Genomic DNA, 18,845 nt, shown 5'->3' with positions numbered 1-18,845 from the left:
TTAAATCTTTGGGAACAATTGAGCCTGAATGTGACAACAGACCACTGAGTCGTTGTGGCCTCAGTGAGCAACACCAGGTTTGTTGACGCAGTGTTGAACATTAACTTGTACAAATATTTTGTAATTGTGTGAAATTCATGAATTTCATTTTCTGTGATTGGTATCGGGTGTTTGGTTTCCCAGTGATCTGGCACGTTTCAACCCGTTAAACACAAATGTACATATTTCATAACACTGTGGACCATCGATCAACATCGTCAAGCTGCCTCACAGGTTGAACTCTGGGCTGAAAATGTCCAACGTGTGTCAGGGGACAAGCTAATGATTGATTGATGACATCATCTGTGGATATATGAGACGTGTCATCAGCCCAATTTCTCCTTTATAAAGAGAATTAGTGCTTCAGGACAGTTTGTTTGTAATATTTGTCTCTCAGAGGAGAAAAAAGATATTTTCTTCTGCAGTTAAAACATTTTTGTAAAAAGTCGACTTCTGGCGTTTGTGTTTGTCAGGATGACGTCTGCCGGAGTTTCTCTTCTCTTGCTGTTTAGTCTCATCTCTCAATCTGTCACGGTAAGTTAGCCTGTTAGCCTGTTAGCCTGTTAGCATTTAAATACTTTCCACCCCTTAATAGTTCTGTATCTTTTTTAATGTTCTTCAGCTAAATCAGTTCAACAGAAGCTGAGAGTTCAGCTGACAAGAAAAATAAACTCATAAATTAATATAACGCAACGACTGCACCAGTGACACTTAATAAATGTTACATTTGTATTTAATGCAAATGGTTTGTTATTGTTAACAACAATAACAAACCATTTATTATCGTAAAGGTTCATAAACATCAGCTGTTACTTTATAATGGACACCCAAATAATCTTTTTAGATGAACTGCTCAGTTCTTATTATATTTACAAAGTATAATAAACATCATTTGAATTACGTCTTCAAACTAATGTTCATAAACGTTTTGTAACAAGACATAAAAACAGCTCAATTATTTGTAAGCTAATGCGTGACGTTACTGTAAACAAACATTGTGATTTTGTGATTTATTGTTGTTTATTCTCCGACAGTCTGACGAGTTTCTGGGACCCGCCGAGTGTCTTGAGAGGAAGTGAGTTCTCTGTTCTCTGATTGGCGGAACTTGTTTGTTGCTTTGAGTTTATTTTCTTTCCTTGTTGGTTTTCTCTTGTTGGTTTTCATTCGTTCATTGTTTTGTGTGTATATTATATATATATATATTCTCACCTCGTCCTCTCTTCTCTGTCTCATCTTCCAGCTTCACTCGTCAGTCATGTGACCTGGTGTTTTGTCCTCCGTGGCAGTATTGTGTGGACGGACGTTGCTCTTGTAAGACTCCCTACCTCTGTCCCTCAGAGGGCGTCCGCCCGGTCTGTGGACACAACAGCAGGCAGCTCCGCTCATACTGCCAGGTGACATCAGTACTGTGGACGTTTGTATTACAGCTGCAGATAAAACACCGACAGACACTTCAGTTATCATTAGAGCCATCAACGTAAATTATGTTTGAACTAGATTTGAGGTTTTTCTAAATTAATGTAGATATTTGGCCTTTTTATTTAAATGATTTAAAAACACGCAGTTAAAACTATCTAGAATACATGAGGACACAGTCTGTACATGAGGACACAGTCTGTCCATGAGGACACAGCCTCTCTACATGAGGACACAGCCTGTACATGAGGACACAGTCTCTGTACACGAGGACACAGCCTCTCTACATGAGGACACAGTCTGTACATGAGGACACAGCCTCTCTACATGAGGACACAGTCTGTACATGAGGACACAGTCTGTACATGAGGACACAGCCTCTGTACATGAGGACACAGCCTCTGTACACGAGGACACAGTCTCTGTACACGAGGACACAGCCTCTGTACATGAGGACACAGCCTCTGTACACGAGGACACAGTCTGTACATGAGGACACAGTCTGTACATGAGGACACAGTCTCTGTACATGAGGACACAGCCTCTGTACATAAGGACACAGTCTCTGTACATGAGGACACAGCCTCTGTTCATGAGGACACAGTCTCTGTTCATGAGGACACAGTCTCTGTACACGAGGACACAGTCTCTGTACACGAGGACACAGTCTCTGTACATGAGGACACAGTCTGTATATGAGGACACAGTCTCTGTACATGAGGACACAGTCTCTGTACATGAGGACACAGCCTCTGTACATAAGGACACAGTCTGTACATGAGGACACAGTCTCTGTACATGAGGACACAGCCTCTGTACATGAGGACACAGTCTCTGTACATGAGGACACAGCCTCTGTTCATGAGGACACAGTCTCTGTTCATGAGGACACAGTCTCTGTACACGAGGACACAGTCTCTGTACATGAGGACACAGCCTGTACATGAGGACACAGTCTCTGTACACGAGGACACAGTCTCTGTACACGAGGACACAGTCTGTACATGAGGACACAGTCTGTATATGAGGACACAGTCTCTGTACACGAGGACACAGTCTCTGTCCATGAGGACACAGCCTCTGTTCATGAGGACACAGCCTCTGTACATGAGGACACAGTCTGTCCATGAGGACACAGCCTCTGTACATGAGGACACAGCCTCTGTCCTCCCTGTCTTCCTGTTAATCACAGATGTGTTGTGTTCCAGGCGATGGCTCTGTCCTGTCGGACCAACAAACCCATCATGTCTCACTTCGGGGACGCCTGCACAGGTTTGTTCTCAGAGACAAACACTGAATGTACGATGTCCTCACGATGTCTCGTCTCACCTTCATCTTTCTCTCGCTTCAGCCGATCAGCCGAAGTTCAGAGGCTCCATAGATGAAGGCACAGGACTGGTCCGGCTCTTCATGCCCGGCACTGGGAGCACTGGAGGAGGTGTGGAGGAGTTGCTGGTGTGTCGGGAGCTGTGGGACACGGCTGCTGCTAACGTGGCCTGCAGGGCGGAGGGACACCTGCTGTGAGAGGACACACGTGCACATGTCAGGACACTGTCTGAAACTCTAGACTGTTTCTAAAGGAGTGATAATTATTTGTGTCCAGTGGTGCAGCGTCTGCAGGAGCCACGTCACACGGTCTCCTGAAGAGCGTCGACAACAACCAGCTGCTGCCCAGCAACTGTGTGAGCGTCCGTTGCCAAGGTTACGAGAACTCCCTGGCAGAGTGTGTGATCTACGACAAGAGGAGCGCCGACGACAGGGACGTCGCCACGGCAACCTGCATACAGCCACCAGGTCAGCGACTGAAGTCCACTTTGTTCAGTTTGATCCAACTCTGTCATCGGTACTGACGTGTGTGTGTGTGTGTGTGTGTGTGTGTGTGTGTGTCAGATGAGCGGTGTGAGTTCAGGTGTGTGAACAGGAAGTGTGTGTCTTTCAGTCAGACGTGTGACGGTGTCGACGACTGTGGCGACCGCAGTGATGAGATGTGCTGCAAGAGTAAGACGCAGACACACAGAGTGGATCACACAACATCACCAGACTGCCTTAACAAATGTGGTGATTTTAAGAGTTGTTGAGTGAAAACAAACTTTATAACGTAGTGAAACTCTGTCTCTGACAGATTCTGAATCATTGTCTCCTTCTTGTAAATTCAGCATTAAATGAAAACAGTAAGTTGTGTGTTTCCTTGTAAAAAGTGTCAGTTTGTGGCAGCATGGCTGCACCAGCCTGTCTGCTTCTGTGTCTAAAGTGCTAAAGTCTGACCTGCCAACATTTAGCAGCTGTTTGAACACACTGTTTACACTGATTTCACCATTTACACTCAATTTATGACAGAAGAAACATTTTATTGATCTAAACATGTCACATTTTACAGATACACTGAACAGTCACCAGTATAGGCGACTTCTTTGTCCCCAGACTCCCTTAACAAATGTGTCAGTTTAGTGAGTTGTTGAGTTGGAGACACTTTATAAACTGTGTGAAACTCTGTCTCTGACTGATTCTGACTTATTTGTTCCTTCTTGTAAATTCAGCAAATGTTCTACATTCAGTTAAAAAGTGTGTAAATCTGTCACGTGTTCGTCAGAGTGCAGGAACGGAGCTTTCCGCTGCAGCACAGGTGTGTGTTTGCATAAAGAAGCTGTCGGCGACGGACAGATCGACTGTCTGGATGGAGAGGACGAATCCAAGAAACACAGACGTACTGACCACACACACACACACACACACACACACACACACACACACACACACACACACACACACACACACACACACACATCTGCAAAATATAACCAATCCAGCTATAAAACCTAAAACCTGCTTGTTTACCAGCGACTCCTCACTGATCAGTACCAAATGTTATGGTGATCTGTCCACCAGCTGTTGAACCAAAAGTAAAGACGACTTCTGTCAAAAAGTAGCCTCCTGATAATAAAGTGTGCACTGTTAATATACCGGCTCCATTCAAACAGTAACGACGCCTCTGCACTAGAGGGCAGCGTGGAGCAACAGAGGAAAAACAAACTGAGATTTTAAAGTCCTCAGAAACTACAGAAGAGGATTAGCGACACTTTTTCTCAGAAATCTGACTTTAATCTCAACAGTGTCAGGTTTTTTTCTCATGAATGTATTTTTATCTTCCCGACAGAGCCGGAGACGTCACTTCCTGTTCTCGCCAACACAGGTAACCAACACTTCCTGTTTCTAGGGTCACATGGTTACTGCTGCGGCTTCAATAATGTCCTGTTGTTTCTGTGACGATGACAATAATATATTTGTTCTGTTTCTTTGTTTTTCAGAGTACATCTCTCCTAAAATTGGTATGTAGTTTAAATGAGTTTTAAATATGATGGTATGGTTAGTGGTCATAACTACAGTAAGAAGGAAACTAAATCAAAACATATACAATAGAATAATATGGGTAATAAATTCAAGTTGGGAGTGGTAAAAACAACATTAGCATAATAAGATGATGTTAAAAAAGATATAATCAATTACAAGCAAGATACAAAAAAGTGGGCCTGAGCTTTTTCTTATAACTATAACCAATAAATGGTGTATAACACAGTATAATGTATGTATGTGTTATTGTGGATGGCAATATAGTAAAACAGATAGGATAACAAAAACTTATCCAAAAACACTTCAGCTACAACAAAATGACAAGTCATAAAACATGTTAATATACTTTTTGAGAAAACCACATGATTTAGACCTGAAAAAGCTGAAAAATAGTTTTGTAATATTAGCGATTATAAGCTATTTTTGTATTTAAATGGTGTTTTTGTGTAGAAACGAGGGCCACCAGAGAGCAGCTGGAGTCCAAGCTGAAATGTGGGGTTCCTAAAACAACCGAAGTGATTGATGAGGATGTGGAGGTGCGAGGAAGAGGAGGCCGCGTCAAGAGAGTGGTGGGAGGACTGCGGACAGCACCGGTCAGTCCGTCCATCTCATATTCTTTTGTTATCTTCATTACCTGTAAAATCACATGCTAATAATTAGACCAGCAGGCAGCAGGGTGCAGATGTTATCTACCCACATCTGGCCTGAAAACTGTGTTTACAGTAAAATCCTGTTCTGCGTGCAGACTCAGATCCAGTGGCAGGTTGCTATAGAAGAGGCCGGAAGGTTTCGCTGTGGAGGAACGTATATCGGAGGCTGCTGGGTCATCACTGCTGCTCACTGCATGAGGTAGGAGGCATTAATGGTTATTAATACCGTTATAGAGTAGACAGTTTGTCTTTATAATCAGTTAATGGTTCCAGTGTGATGATTTGCATCAGAACCGCAAGCAATGTACCAGAGCGCTGCTGAGCACAATCAGGGTTGACTCAAAGTGTTGACGAGACAACTGTGTTGTTGTTTCAAAGACCCTGATTGGTCAGAAGCTGAAGAGACACGAAGTTGAGAAGTCTACAGTTGCCAGTCGGCAGTAAAAGTCATTGACATTAACAGTGTCTTGCCTCTCTGACTCAGTGGTAGTCACATGTCTCTCGTCTTCTCTTCCAGGGCAGACGGAGTTTCTGGCCAAAGGTGATTATTTCTCTATTTTACTAATGAGCTGTTTAATTTGCGAGTCTTTTTGTTGAAGCCTGTTTTCTCTCTCACACACTGATTGTCATAGTCTCTTGCCCATCTCTCTCCTGCAGGCTGAACCTTGCTGCGTTGAGAGTGAAGTTTTCTCTCTGGAGAAGGAACAAAGCTCAGGCCTCAACAGATATTGCTGCTGTTCAGGATGTCCACATCCACCCTCGGTATGCACACCAGAGGTTTCTGACTGCAATCATCTGAACCTGTAACCAATCAAATAACAAACCATCCATCTCTAATGTCTCAATCACCCACTCACTCAAATAAAGGTTCGACAACACCAACGGAGAGAATGACATCGCCCTGGTGCAGCTGATGAAATTTCCATACTCAGAGGAGTGTTTGCCGGACAATCCTGCGATCAGCCCAATCTGCGTTCCCTGGACCTCCAGACTCTTCCGTCCCAACCACACCTGCAGCATCTCTGGATGGGGACGCACCGGAGGTACAGTTACTAATTTAGTAGTAAGTAGAATGAATGTATTAGTTAGTAGAAGGTAAAGTTTGTTAATTTATCGTCAAGATTATACAAGGAGCTCATTCTGTGGCACATTCAAGAACATGAAGTCTTTCAGGATGCTTGACTTCAAGCAAGATATTTACTAGGTACTATCATTTCAGCAGAGCCTCGATGGGATTGACCAATAGCAAAGCCTGTACGAGGGCTATTCTTGTACTCATAGAACTGGAGTTACATCTAATAACTACTGTTAGCTACAAGATTTTACTCACCAGACAGAAAATCTATCATCGTTTGTGGCTGGCAGTGTACTATGGAGCCACTTTGTGCATGATGTATCTGGCAATATGGGCACTTGTGGTCTACTTCAGGATTAGTTGTGTGTGTCGCTGGACTCCTTCAGCCGTATCTCTCTTTGCCAGAGTCGGTCCATTACTATCCACACTGTTCTCGGTCCAGGGCCGTACCTCAAGAGAAAGGAACGCTTGTCAGAAGTCAAAACACGACAAAAAGGTTTATAATACTCTGAGATTTAATTTTACACAACATATCAACTTATTTTCTTTCTTGTGTCTCAAAGACAGAAGTGGCCTCGAGGCAGAACCACAGCCACACGGGATTCTTGTAGTTTTTCAGGGTGACAGAGGAGGTTGAGTTACATGTTTGGAGACACAAGAAGGCGAAACTGGTTGGGCAGCATGTCTGTTGATGCACCATCATTTACATATTTAGTTTCTTGGTTGTTTTCAAGCTTGTAACTCACTCAAACAGCTCAGTGAACAGATGCATGGAGTAGTATGGGCACATTTAGCATGATAGTGTGGCATGCTACATTTAGAAATTAAGCTACTTTTGCATTCATGGCTCAAGACTAATGGCGTCCTGTGTTCTGGGAGATGATAGAAAATATCTGGAGGGTGAACGGAGATCTTATTCTAGAAAGAACCGAGTCCAACTGATGCTGATGTGTGTTCAGTCATTAGCTTTAAAAGTATCCCGTCATGAATTTATTAAAAATTGTAGTGACAGAAAACTAATAGTGGCCCGGTCTTTTATTTGAAACATGTCTAGACTTATGTTTTATTTAATCAGAATCATCCGTGTTTTCTGCTTGTGCTTTTTAATGTTTTATTGTTGTGAGACCTTGCTGTACACATTATTTACTGTTCTGATATCCTGATACTGATGACCAACCTCTCTGCAGATGGTAGACTACCTCAGTACCTTCAGTCGGTCAACGTTTCCCTCATCGAAGACTGTCAGAGATTTTACAAAGACAACTTTAAACCCGGCATGATGTGTGCAGGTAGGCATGCTCATATCTTAATGTCATGAGGTTTACTGTGTTTATAAAAACAATATGTTTGAGGTTTGTTTATTATGTGTGCAGGTGATCTAACAGGCGAAGTGGACTCCTGTCAGGGGGACAGTGGAGGTCCTCTGGTTTGTGAGGATGAACTCGGTGTTTCTTACCTGTGGGGCATCGTCAGCTGGGGAAGAAGGTGTGGTCAGCCAGGATCTCCTGGAGTTTATACGCAGGTAAAACATTTACCATCAAATTACTTGTTTATTCTGAGGCTAATATGATTATATAGTTCTGACTTCTGGTATCTACTGAAGAGAACTAGATCTACTAAAGTGGAAATCTAGTAATCTAACGCGAAGATTACTACGATATTTACTTCCCAGATGGTGAACCCTTTTACTCGGGGCTCCTCTTGCTTCATCCTCAGACAAAATGTCAGTTTAGCACCAAAATGACTCATAAGCAAACCTAATGACAAACATTAGCATGGATAGCTTTGAGATTTGCTATCATGTAGGCTGATTTATCAGCACGGGATGGCAATTTTGGTCGGTCCATTGACATTTGTGTTCCCAGAAGATGATGCGATTGACATATTAGATGGATTACCATGAAATGTGGTTCACAAATTCATGTCCCCCCCAGGATGAATTGTGATTACTTTATATTTTAGGGTGTAGTAAATCACATCTTATTTTGTAAAGAATGAAAGTAAACCTATCGATAACAATACTCTTTTTATGTCTCCCTCTTTCAGGTTGCTCATTTCTTTGAGTGGATCAGACGTCACACAGGTTGGCCTGCTGTGACTAAGTTTAACTCCTGATAAGACTCTCAAACAACCCACCACATCAGGATTAAACATATTTACCCTTGTCTGTAGCTGAAACTGTAATTGTAAATTTCTTTATTTTCAATGAGTTATAAAAATGTATTAGAAAGTAAAAAGTAAAAAAAAAAACTGTTGATTTATTGTTGCGTAATAAAATACTGTTGGAATCTGTCTTATCACTTAGTTGATACTTGTTGTTACTGTTACTTGTTATTCATGTTGATTAAAGAGCACTTTTCCATCAAACTGAACAAACTAACAATGTCATCAGACAATGTGGACAAACACTTTGACACAAACACAGTCAGCAGCTCAAATTGATTCATCTTACTGATCATGTGGGTTGCGGGTAGATTTGTTTGTGGTTGTGTGTAATGTACTAAAGCTCCAGCCGAGAATACTGCCTGACTCACAGATAAATACACAGTGATTTTGTAACACTCTTTTATTGATACAATGTTGAACCTTAGCTTATTTGTTCTTCCATCCATCCATTTATTCTGTCCAGGGTCGCCTGTCCCAGCAGAAGTGTTGACTTGTTATATTATAATAATATATTATATTATTTAATGATGGCTCCACTCAGTGTGTCTGTTAACCATGAAAGTGTGATATCATTATATTGTGATATTGTATGAGCGTCTTTTCCTGGTTTTAAAAGCTGCATTACAGTAAAGTGATGTCATTTTCTGAACTTACCAGACTGTTCATTTGTTCTAATACTTGTCTTTACACACTGATTCATCATCATGTCCACATTACTGATGTTTATTGATCCGAAATGATTAATGTTTAAGAAATGTAATCCTGAGGCAGCTGAATAGATTTCTGCCATGACTGATTTTATATTCACACCTGTTTTTCCTACTGTGACATGTCAAAATCTGAAAAACTGTTGCTCACAGAAGGCAACGAACTCCCCCGAGTCGGGTTCAAACCACGACCTTCAGCACTGCACCATCGTGCTGCACAGATGTTTGTGTTTGTGTGATTACTGGAATCTGGGTTTTCCCACATGTATCTATACACCCCTCCCCCGACTCTTTGGTTACCACAGTACATGATGCTGTGTGTGCACAATGATCTGCAGTGTGTGTGTGTTTGTGTTTGTGTGTGTGTGTGTGTGTGTGTGTGTGTGTGTGTGTGTGTGTGTGTGTGTGTGTGTGTCCACATTGACAGGACAAGCTAATGATTTATCGATGGCATCATCAGTGGACAGTCAGTCCCCGTCAGTCAGAGTAACTGTCTCTCTGGCTGCAGCTGATTTATTATCGAGTCAGAGTCATTTTGTTGCTCCTTGAAAAGAGGAAAACTTTTTTTGAAGAAGCTGAGCTGTCGAGGAAACCAACCTGTTTGCGTTCGTCAAGATGAGATCAGCAGGAGTTTCTCTTTTCTTGCTGTTTCTTCTCATTGTTGACTCTGAAACGGTGAGTTAAGTCATTTTGTCTTATTTTTCAGAGTTAAAACATTCTCTCACTTTCCTGTTCTGTGTGGGACCTTTCTGTGTTTTATCGCTTGTATTGAGTCGGATATCCCACCATGTATTTCTGTTCTGCAGGACAAAGGTCATATGTTGATAGTACTGCATTGTTATAGTTCAGCTTTGCTGTTGAACTTGTTAAGCGTTTTGTGTTCAAGAATGTAGTATTTTATTGTAAAGCGGAGCATGAAGAGATACTATTGTTCTAACTGTGATGGAGTATAGTTTGTGTGACGACACGACTTTTGTGTGAGTCTCTCTATTTTTGACCCGCTGTGCTTCAAGCATGGATACATTTCTTTCCAGAGCATTGGGTCACAGGACAAGAAAGACTTGATTATGGATATTGCCTGTAGTTTTAGGGAATTGGATCTAACCACTGACTTGATTTGCTTATCAAAACTGAGATTAGAACAAAGACTGTATACTTTGGCCGAGGATTTAACGTAGGCCTGCTCAGCCAACTTGCCAAGACGTTTATGGAGGAGTCATGGCAGCCATGACGGGTTTGAACTTTGCTTCATTTAGCTGGAGAAAGTTTAGAACCATCCAATCATTGATATCATTAAGAAAGTCCTGAAATGACCATAAATCAGCCTGGTTATTTGGTTATGGTTTGTTGACACTACACAAGAAATGAATGTATTGAGTTTCTAATTGAAACTTAAACAACACAATAATTTAGTAAATGTTTCAACTGAAATGTCATTTATGAAAAACAAGTGCTGAATTTAGGAAGCAAGAAGTACAACAATGGATATAAAGATGTGTATCATCTGCATAAAACATCAGGTGGAGACAACCAGAGCTGCTTACTTAAACATGCTCTGTTTCATCCTCTTTTATTGATTTTTAACTCTTTGGTATGGTAACTAATTCAAACTTATGTGACACAATCAACAAATAAAATCAATGTGTTAACACTTACTTTTTTATATTAACTGTATTGCATTTTAATGGCTCTAGGAGCGGTCAAGTAATCAGGGTGGATCACACCAGGTGGAACAAAAGCATGTGTCTGACGACCAACTGCAACAGGTAACTAATTGAAACTTTCATGACACAATTGATAAATAACATCAAATGTGTCAAGTTATACTTTCATTTTGTTATTCTCTCGTAGTAATTGAAAAAATTTGAAAAAACAACTGCTGAATTTAACAAGCAACGATTACTAAAGGAGATATAAAGATGTGTATCATGTGCATAGAACTATACATGATGAGCTTTACCATGTTCTGGTATATTTATATCCTGTTCTTTAGATTTGTAACCTCATTACATGTTAATTGCTCCTTCAGTGGCCAGGTAATAGTGATACAACATTAACAGACAAGCAGGGAACAGAGCCAACAATCAAACCTTCCACCCCTCAGGTAACTGATTCAAACCAACATGATGCAATCAAATTTATATGATACAATCAATAAATAAGACAAGATATAAAGTTATGTATCATCTGTGTAAAACTTAAACAGGACATAGCTGTGCATGATGTGCATGTGCTGTTCATCCTGTTCTATTGATTTGTAACTGTAATGATGGTAACAAATTCAAACTTGTGTGACACAATCAATCAATAAAATTTAATGTGTCAATCCTGTAAATCATGAAAAACAACTGCTTAACCATGTTGTGTTTGATCCTGTTCTTTCTTTTCTACATTTTGATTACTCCACAGGAACAAGAGTCAACAGCCAGACCCTCCAGCCTTCAGGTAACTAATTTAAACTTACATGAAACAATCACTGAAGAAAATTAATGTGTCAATTACATTTTATTTTTCTGTCATGAAGTAATTTATCAAAAGAACTAAAGTACTAAGAGATATGAAGTTGTTAATCATCTGTGTAGCACTTTAACAGGAGACCACCAGAGTTACGGATGATGATTAACTATATTCTTTTCTATCCTCTTCTATTCATTTTGTAAATTACATTTCAAATGCTCCAGCCGTCGTTTGGTAATGAGGATGGATTATTTCCGGATGATAAGGAAACCCAGCCAACATCCCAGCCCACCACCCCTACGGTCAGCAGCTCTGCTCCCACAACCCCTGGAACACTTACAGATGAGTATTTGGGTCCACAGGAGTGTTTGGACAAGAAGTAAGTGTATTACACTTGGCTGGGCTTTTGACTTTTTCTATGGTCTGTTATGTTTGTATTTCCCTTTTTGTATTCTTCCATTCTTTTTAACTTACTATTGCCACTGGTCTGTCGGTAACCAACAATTAGACTACCTTCTTTGAAATAAACAATGAAATAGGTTTCTGTTCACTATAATCTGACGACTAAGATAGTGAAGATGCTACTGTTCATTCCCTGAGCAACAGACTGAATTCCTAACCAACCAGTAGTATCCATTATGGCTTTTTTTCCAGTTGACACAGAAACTCGGGTTGTGTTTGCGTGGAGCAGTTAACTTTTGACATGACAATCAAAGGAAGTTTATTTAAGAGTTGTTTTTAGGGGGTTATGACGACCTACTGACTTTCAACCACTAGGTGGTGGGAAAAACTATGGCAACCCCTGTGTTTACTTTGTCAATTAAGGAACTCACAAATTGAAATAAGCATAAAAGAACTTGTCAAGGAGAAAATGCTGTAAAAAGGTTAAATGCTGAGAAGTTCCCAACTAATCAATTGACCCAAAGAAGACGTCTAAGTCTTACAGTCTCTAAAGTTCATGTATTTTCTTTGCTCATCGTAATGATCTGTGTTAGTTATTTGTGTGCTCTGTCTTTTAACATTTATCAGGTTTACTCGTGCATCGTGTGATCTGGTGTTTTGTCCTCCATGGGAGCGTTGCATTGGAGGACTTTGCTCCTGTAAAACACCCTACCTGTGTCCTGCTGTTGAGAATGGGGCTGCAGTTTGTGGACGGGACAATAGAGAGTACCGCTCCTACTGCCAGGTAACACATGTATGAGGTTGGGTATCGAGAGCGGGTCTTGAATTGGAACCAGTTACAGAAATAGGAATCGGGAATATGTTGTAGATTTATAGTTTTCTAAGCTGTTGCAGAAAAATGAAGGGCTTTCTGATTTTTAATCTATATCTCCCATCAATAATCACAACCATTGAAAAAATAAATGAATAAAAGACTGAATTTGAATCAGAATTTGAAAAACCTTAGTGAGACTTCTAGACCTGGCTGATTTCAATAGTAAAACCCTATCACGAGAGTACAATAGTGAATGTAAATGGTTTGGGATATTAAAATTGCATCAAGAAGGCATCACATTTTTGAAATCTATTTTCTAGGTGATGGCTGTTTCATGTCGGACCAGGAAACCTGTCATGTCCCACTTTGGGAATTGCGGAGGTTCGCTCTCTCAGACACATTCAGTGCCTTGTATTGTCACTGAGTTATTCCCTCATGTAGTTACCTTCATCTCTCTCTCATTACAGTCAGTCAACCAAAGTTCAGTAGTTCAATAGACCTAGAAACAAGAGTGGTGAAGGTCTTCGTTCCTGATGCTCGTGGTGGGGAGGAGTTCCTGGTGTGTCAGAAGACTTGGAACATGGCAGCTGCTAACGTGGCCTGCAAGGAGGACGGGAATCCACTGTGAGAGATGATATATTTACCTAATGCATGTTTAAAACATGGTGTACTGGCATGTACAATAAACATGTTTTGTGTGTGTGTGTGTGTGTGTGTGTGTGTGTGTGTGTGTGTGTGTGTGTGTGTGTGTGTGTGTGTGTGTGTGTGTGCCTACAGTGGTGCAATGGCTACTCATTCCATTCAATTCAAAGACCTGCCAAACGATCAATATGCGTCGTTCCCACGCAGCTGTGTTAACGTCCGTTGCCAAGGCTATGAGACTTCTCTTGCTGAGTGTGTAATCTACGACAACGTCTTGATTGGCACTAAGAAGATCGCTACAGCAACCTGTTATGAGGCACCGAATGGTTAGTATGAAGTGATTCTCCTCTATTCTCAATCTGGCCCAAGAGTTTGTCAGTGAAGCAGATTTTTAGCCCAAAGTGGCCCAAGCCACGGCCACAATATCTAGCTACATCTGGCAACATATCTGTGATTGGCCAACCTGAGTTGGCTACCTGAGCGCACTAACCCCTCTACTATGAATGGGTAGATCTTGAGAACTTTTGTGTTTTGCTCTACTTCACTCCAGTATTGTGGCATTTTTGTCTGTTTTTCAGAAACAGCGTGTCGCTTCAAATGTGTAAATGGCAAGTGTGTGTCTCTGGAGCAGACTTGTGATGGAGTTGACGACTGTGGCGACCGCAGTGACGAGATGTGCTGCAAAGGTAAACCAAACACACATAAACAGATTTGATACCCTTGTATGTCCCATGTTTCACAATGTAAATATTGTGTGTTCATCAGCATGCAGGAAAAGAGCTTTCCGCTGCAAGACCGGTGTGTGTGTGCCTCAAGATGCACTCGGTGACAAACAGATTGACTGTCTGGATGGCGAGGATGAAGCACGGAAACACACTTTGGGCACTAGACTGAACTACAGTGAGCGAGACACCAGTTTACCCCAACATAATTTACTTCCATTCAATTTTGTAATTCCCTGACACTAACTTTTATGAGGATTTCTGTGCTCTGTACAATTTCAGTTTCTTGCCCCTAAAAATACCCCAGATGCAAACTCTGCCATCTTAAGTTTGTGAAGCCCAAACCTATGCAATAGTGTTTGGGAGCTGGAGTCAACTAAGTTAATCCAGACAAGGAAAAAATCTCCAAAGGCAGACTTGATAGTAAAAGTGACTAAATGACTTCAGTTTGTCATATTTCCATTTTCCACAGGGCGAGAGCCGGTGCCCCGACATCTCAGAAATTCAGGTATGTGAGTGAGTGGGTTCAACCTCTAAACGTAAATTCCCAGATGCTGAGCCCGATCCAGCCCACCAGAATAGACATGAACTGTGGCCCAAGTTTAGGCCAGTCCTGGTTTATTGCATGTGGTATGTGGGCGGGCCATATCTGGGCCACACCAATTTTTTGGCGGTGTTATTGTTGTTTTTGCCAATAATGACATGTTTTTTCTTTATTTCAGATTACATCTCCCCGAAAGAGGGTATGTGGCCTCACTTAAAGCATAGTAGATTCAGAAGTGGTACGGCAAGAAGCATGTGGACACCCTGGACCACATACTACTTTTTCTTTAGTTCCAGTGATGGACAAAACTGTTCTTCCAAATTGGCAGAATGGTTTGTGTTCGTCTATTTCCTGTTTCCATATAACAAATCTGCCCTCCTCCGTACACAAAACCACCTCCATAAAGAAATGTTCTTCCAAGTGCAAGACCTCTTGAAGCAGTATCTCCTCCTCCCATGATGATGGAAAGTCAAGTAAAGTCTCGTAGTCCACAGAACATTTCTGGAGCTTCACAGTAAAACAGAGTTGCAGCGTTCTGCTAAACAACTGAAGCAGCTGGAGACTTGAAGAAATGGCTCAATTGTCATTTTTGGGTGAACTGTTCATTTGACGCCAATGATTTTGGAATTACATATTCACTTGTCACATGGGTGAAATGGTTGGGTGTCCACAAACTTTTGGCCATTTAGTGTACAAGTATTTGCAGTGTTGCAGTCAAGTTACTTGAAATTACTGCAAGTAACTTTACATTTTTCTTGTTTCTGGCACCTCCCTGAGGTGACTACAGGGCAGCTTCTTTCCTCAATACATCTTTAACACTCCACCTTAAAAAAGTTTTAGTTTTATGACTTATCTAACCCAGATAAGTTAGAGTCTGACCTATAACTAAACAGAAATATCCAATCTTCTCTCTAACGGTCGTGTTAACAACAGGTCATATAGAGGCATCTGTATTAAATTCAAACTGTGTCATAACCAGTTTAAAGTTCCTTGTCAGGTCATGTCGTCCGGTCACCTCACTAAATCTCATCAACAACTCTGTGCATGTGTGCGTAGAAACGACCAAAACCAGAGAGTATTTGGAGTCCAAGTTTGAGTGTGGGATTGCTAATATGAGCATCGTTGATGATGAGGATGTGGAAGAGCGAGGACGGGGCGGCCGATTCAAGAGAGTGGTGGGGGGAATCCCAGCAAAACCGGTTAGTTCTCATATCAATATATCTAGAAAATATTGGGAAAGCAGTGGTTTCTGTGATTTGCCTTAACACCATTCCTGTTTGTGTGTCTCCAGACTCAGATCCAGTGGCAAATCGCTCTAGAGGACAACAGGAAGATCGACTGTGGAGGAGCTTATATCGGAGGATGTTGGGTACTCACTGCTGCTCACTGCGTCAGGTGGGCTGAGTGTCGTGAGGCAAAAATAATCGGCCTAAATTTAATTTTACTTTTAACAATATCAATAAAAATGAACACTTAACACTTGTTTTTCTAATTAAACAAATTTCTATTTCTACAGGCCCAACCCATCTGCATTCATGGTGAAGTTTTCTTTGTGGAAGAAGTCCTCCGCTCAGGACACGACTGACATTGTTCCTGTTAAAAACATCCAGATCCACCCCAAGTATCTATCTATCCATTTATTTGTCTGAGTGAAAACCCTCATGGCTCTATCATTTCACATGAACGTCCGACAGAACTGAATGGCAACAGACTGTCACCTGTCCTGCAGGTACAACGCCAGCAGTTATGAGAACGACATCGCTCTGGTGCAGCTGGAGAAGCTTCCCTTCAGGGAGAAATGTTTGGAGGACAACCCGGCCGTCAGACCCGTCTGTGTTCCCTGGTCCACTGAGCTCTTTAAACCCAACCACACCTGCAGCATCTCTGGATGGGGAAGAACCGCAGGTATGTGAAGCTTTGTATGTTCATTTTTTGTCATTCTGAGCTGAATAAAACCAAAATTATACGTATATTTACACATATGTAATATATGGGTCGACCAATTATTGGACTAAGTGATCAAAACTTGTTTTGGTTAATCTGATTAAAGTAGCTAGTAACTTAAGTTAACAAATAAATGTAGTGAACTGAACAAAGTATATATATTTGACGTTAAAATGTTGTGTAGTGGAAATATAAAGTGGCAAAAAAAAATATTTTTAAAGTATTTCAAAATCGTACTGAAGTAATTATACATTACATTCATCACTGATCATGTCAATGAGCTTGAAGGTAAGAAAAAGGATGAATGGATGTCAGTGTAAACATATTGACGACTCTGTTCACAGAGGGCAAAGCCTCTCCGGTGTTGCTCTGGGCCAATGTTTCCCTCATCAGCAACTGTGTGAACTTCTACAGAGAGCGCTTCAAGGAGGACGGCATGCTTTGTGCAGGTGGGTGTGTACTGTATGTGGTTCATGAGCTATATAAACAGTATATGCTAATGTGTGTGTGTGTGTGTGTGTGTGTGTGTGTGTGTGTGTGTGCAGGTGATCTGGAAGGCAAAGTGGACTCCTGTCAGGGGGACAGTGGAGGTCCTCTGGTCTGTGAGGATGAACTCGGTGTTTCTTACCTGTGGGGCATCGTCAGCTGGGGAGAGAAGTGTGGTCAGCCAGGATTCCCCGGGGTTTATACACAGGTAACATATACACTATTATCTATTAGATACATACATACACAGAGAAAATGCATATATATACAAGAAAAATACAGTAGGGTTAGGGTTATACATTAGTATATATATACAATATATAAAAAATACACATATACATATGTACATGGATAAATACATATATAACATATTTTATGTGTCCTAACATTCATTTCCTCTGTGCATATATATGTGTGCTATATGTATGTATATATATATATATATATATATATATATATGTATATATATATATATATATATATATATATATATATATATGTATATATATATATATATATATATATATATATATATATTTGCACACACACAAAATGCATGTATACAACCATAAACAGGAAAATACACAGCTATGCATATGAAAATGAGGAAAATGCATATTCAATCAGGCAAAGTACACACACGTACAGAGAAAAAGAGAAAATATGTAGGAAAGAAATACAGCATAACACAGGAAAATACATCGTAATGAGTAAAATACTTCTTTTTGAAAATGTATCGATGTATTTATTTATTTATTTCACACTTTTTGCCTAAAATATGAACATATTTCATCCAGAAGTGATTTATTTTTCTCCCTGAACATGAACGGAGACAGAAGACACAGCTTTCTTTCAAATGATCAGATTTGATTGAACCACTTGAATGTTTCTCTGACATCAGTCTCGCATCATAAACAGTTTCATGTTTGATACATAATGTCACCATGAAACAATATTATTGTTTGACTCTGATCTCTTCTCTCTCACAGGTTGCTCATTACTTTGAGTGGATCAGACTTCATACAGGTTGGCCTGCAGTCACCAAGTTCAACTCCTGATGAGGCGAACACACGTCAGAGAGCTGAACGTTTTCATTGAAAAAGATGACAAACTTTAAATAGCCTGTTATTTGTTTACTGATCTGTATTAAAATATCACTTTGTGTCCAATACAAATTCAATAAAACATATTTTCTTTGACACCTGAAGCAGTCCCATTATCTGGTATCTTTTTATCTGAGGGTCACAATCGACATTATTTATATTTGACTGATAAGATATCAAAAGATAATTCAGTACATTGTGTGTAGACACATGAAAATCCTGTCTGTTAGACATGAGCACATTCTCACACCGTAACCTATTAATCACGTTTTATCTTAACATCGAATGAATATGCTTAAAAATACATTTTGGTTTTTAAATATACTTGAC

The 18,845-nt window shown here is 40.6% G+C and overlaps 2 protein-coding genes across 2 annotated transcripts; both read left to right on the top strand.

Annotated features, from left to right (window-relative positions):
• The first annotated feature begins 382 nt into the window (after positions 1–382).
• On the top strand, positions 383–8,825 carry LOC141003497 (complement factor I-like). Its single transcript, XM_073474854.1, has 18 exons — positions 383–573; positions 1,074–1,114; positions 1,280–1,433; positions 2,664–2,727; positions 2,807–2,975; positions 3,059–3,249; positions 3,346–3,453; positions 4,046–4,159; positions 4,610–4,645; positions 4,761–4,781; positions 5,254–5,396; positions 5,549–5,652; positions 5,971–5,994; positions 6,111–6,215; positions 6,321–6,496; positions 7,716–7,817; positions 7,902–8,050; positions 8,575–8,825. Exons 1-18 carry the CDS (start codon positions 514–516, stop codon positions 8,641–8,643), a joined length of 1,830 nt encoding a protein of 609 aa, XP_073330955.1. The 5' UTR covers positions 383–513; the 3' UTR covers positions 8,644–8,825.
• Positions 8,826–9,864: 1,039 nt separating this feature from the next.
• On the top strand, positions 9,865–18,619 carry LOC141003490 (complement factor I-like). Its single transcript, XM_073474843.1, has 20 exons — positions 9,865–10,076; positions 11,096–11,167; positions 11,431–11,505; positions 11,811–11,846; positions 12,083–12,237; positions 12,888–13,044; positions 13,395–13,455; positions 13,542–13,698; positions 13,852–14,042; positions 14,295–14,402; positions 14,482–14,616; positions 14,911–14,946; positions 15,161–15,181; positions 16,039–16,181; positions 16,274–16,377; positions 16,499–16,603; positions 16,712–16,887; positions 17,271–17,375; positions 17,472–17,620; positions 18,402–18,619. The coding sequence occupies exons 1-20, from the start codon at positions 10,017–10,019 to the stop codon at positions 18,468–18,470; spliced, it is 2,115 nt and encodes a 704-aa protein (XP_073330944.1). The 5' UTR covers positions 9,865–10,016; the 3' UTR covers positions 18,471–18,619.
• Positions 18,620–18,845: the final 226 nt, after the last annotated feature.

The sequence above is a fragment of the Pagrus major genome, chromosome 10, assembly GCF_040436345.1.
Source record: "Pagrus major chromosome 10, Pma_NU_1.0".
In the NCBI taxonomy this organism is placed as follows: Eukaryota; Metazoa; Chordata; class Actinopteri; order Spariformes; family Sparidae; genus Pagrus; species Pagrus major.
This window is presented reverse-complemented; position numbering and strand designations above follow the sequence as displayed.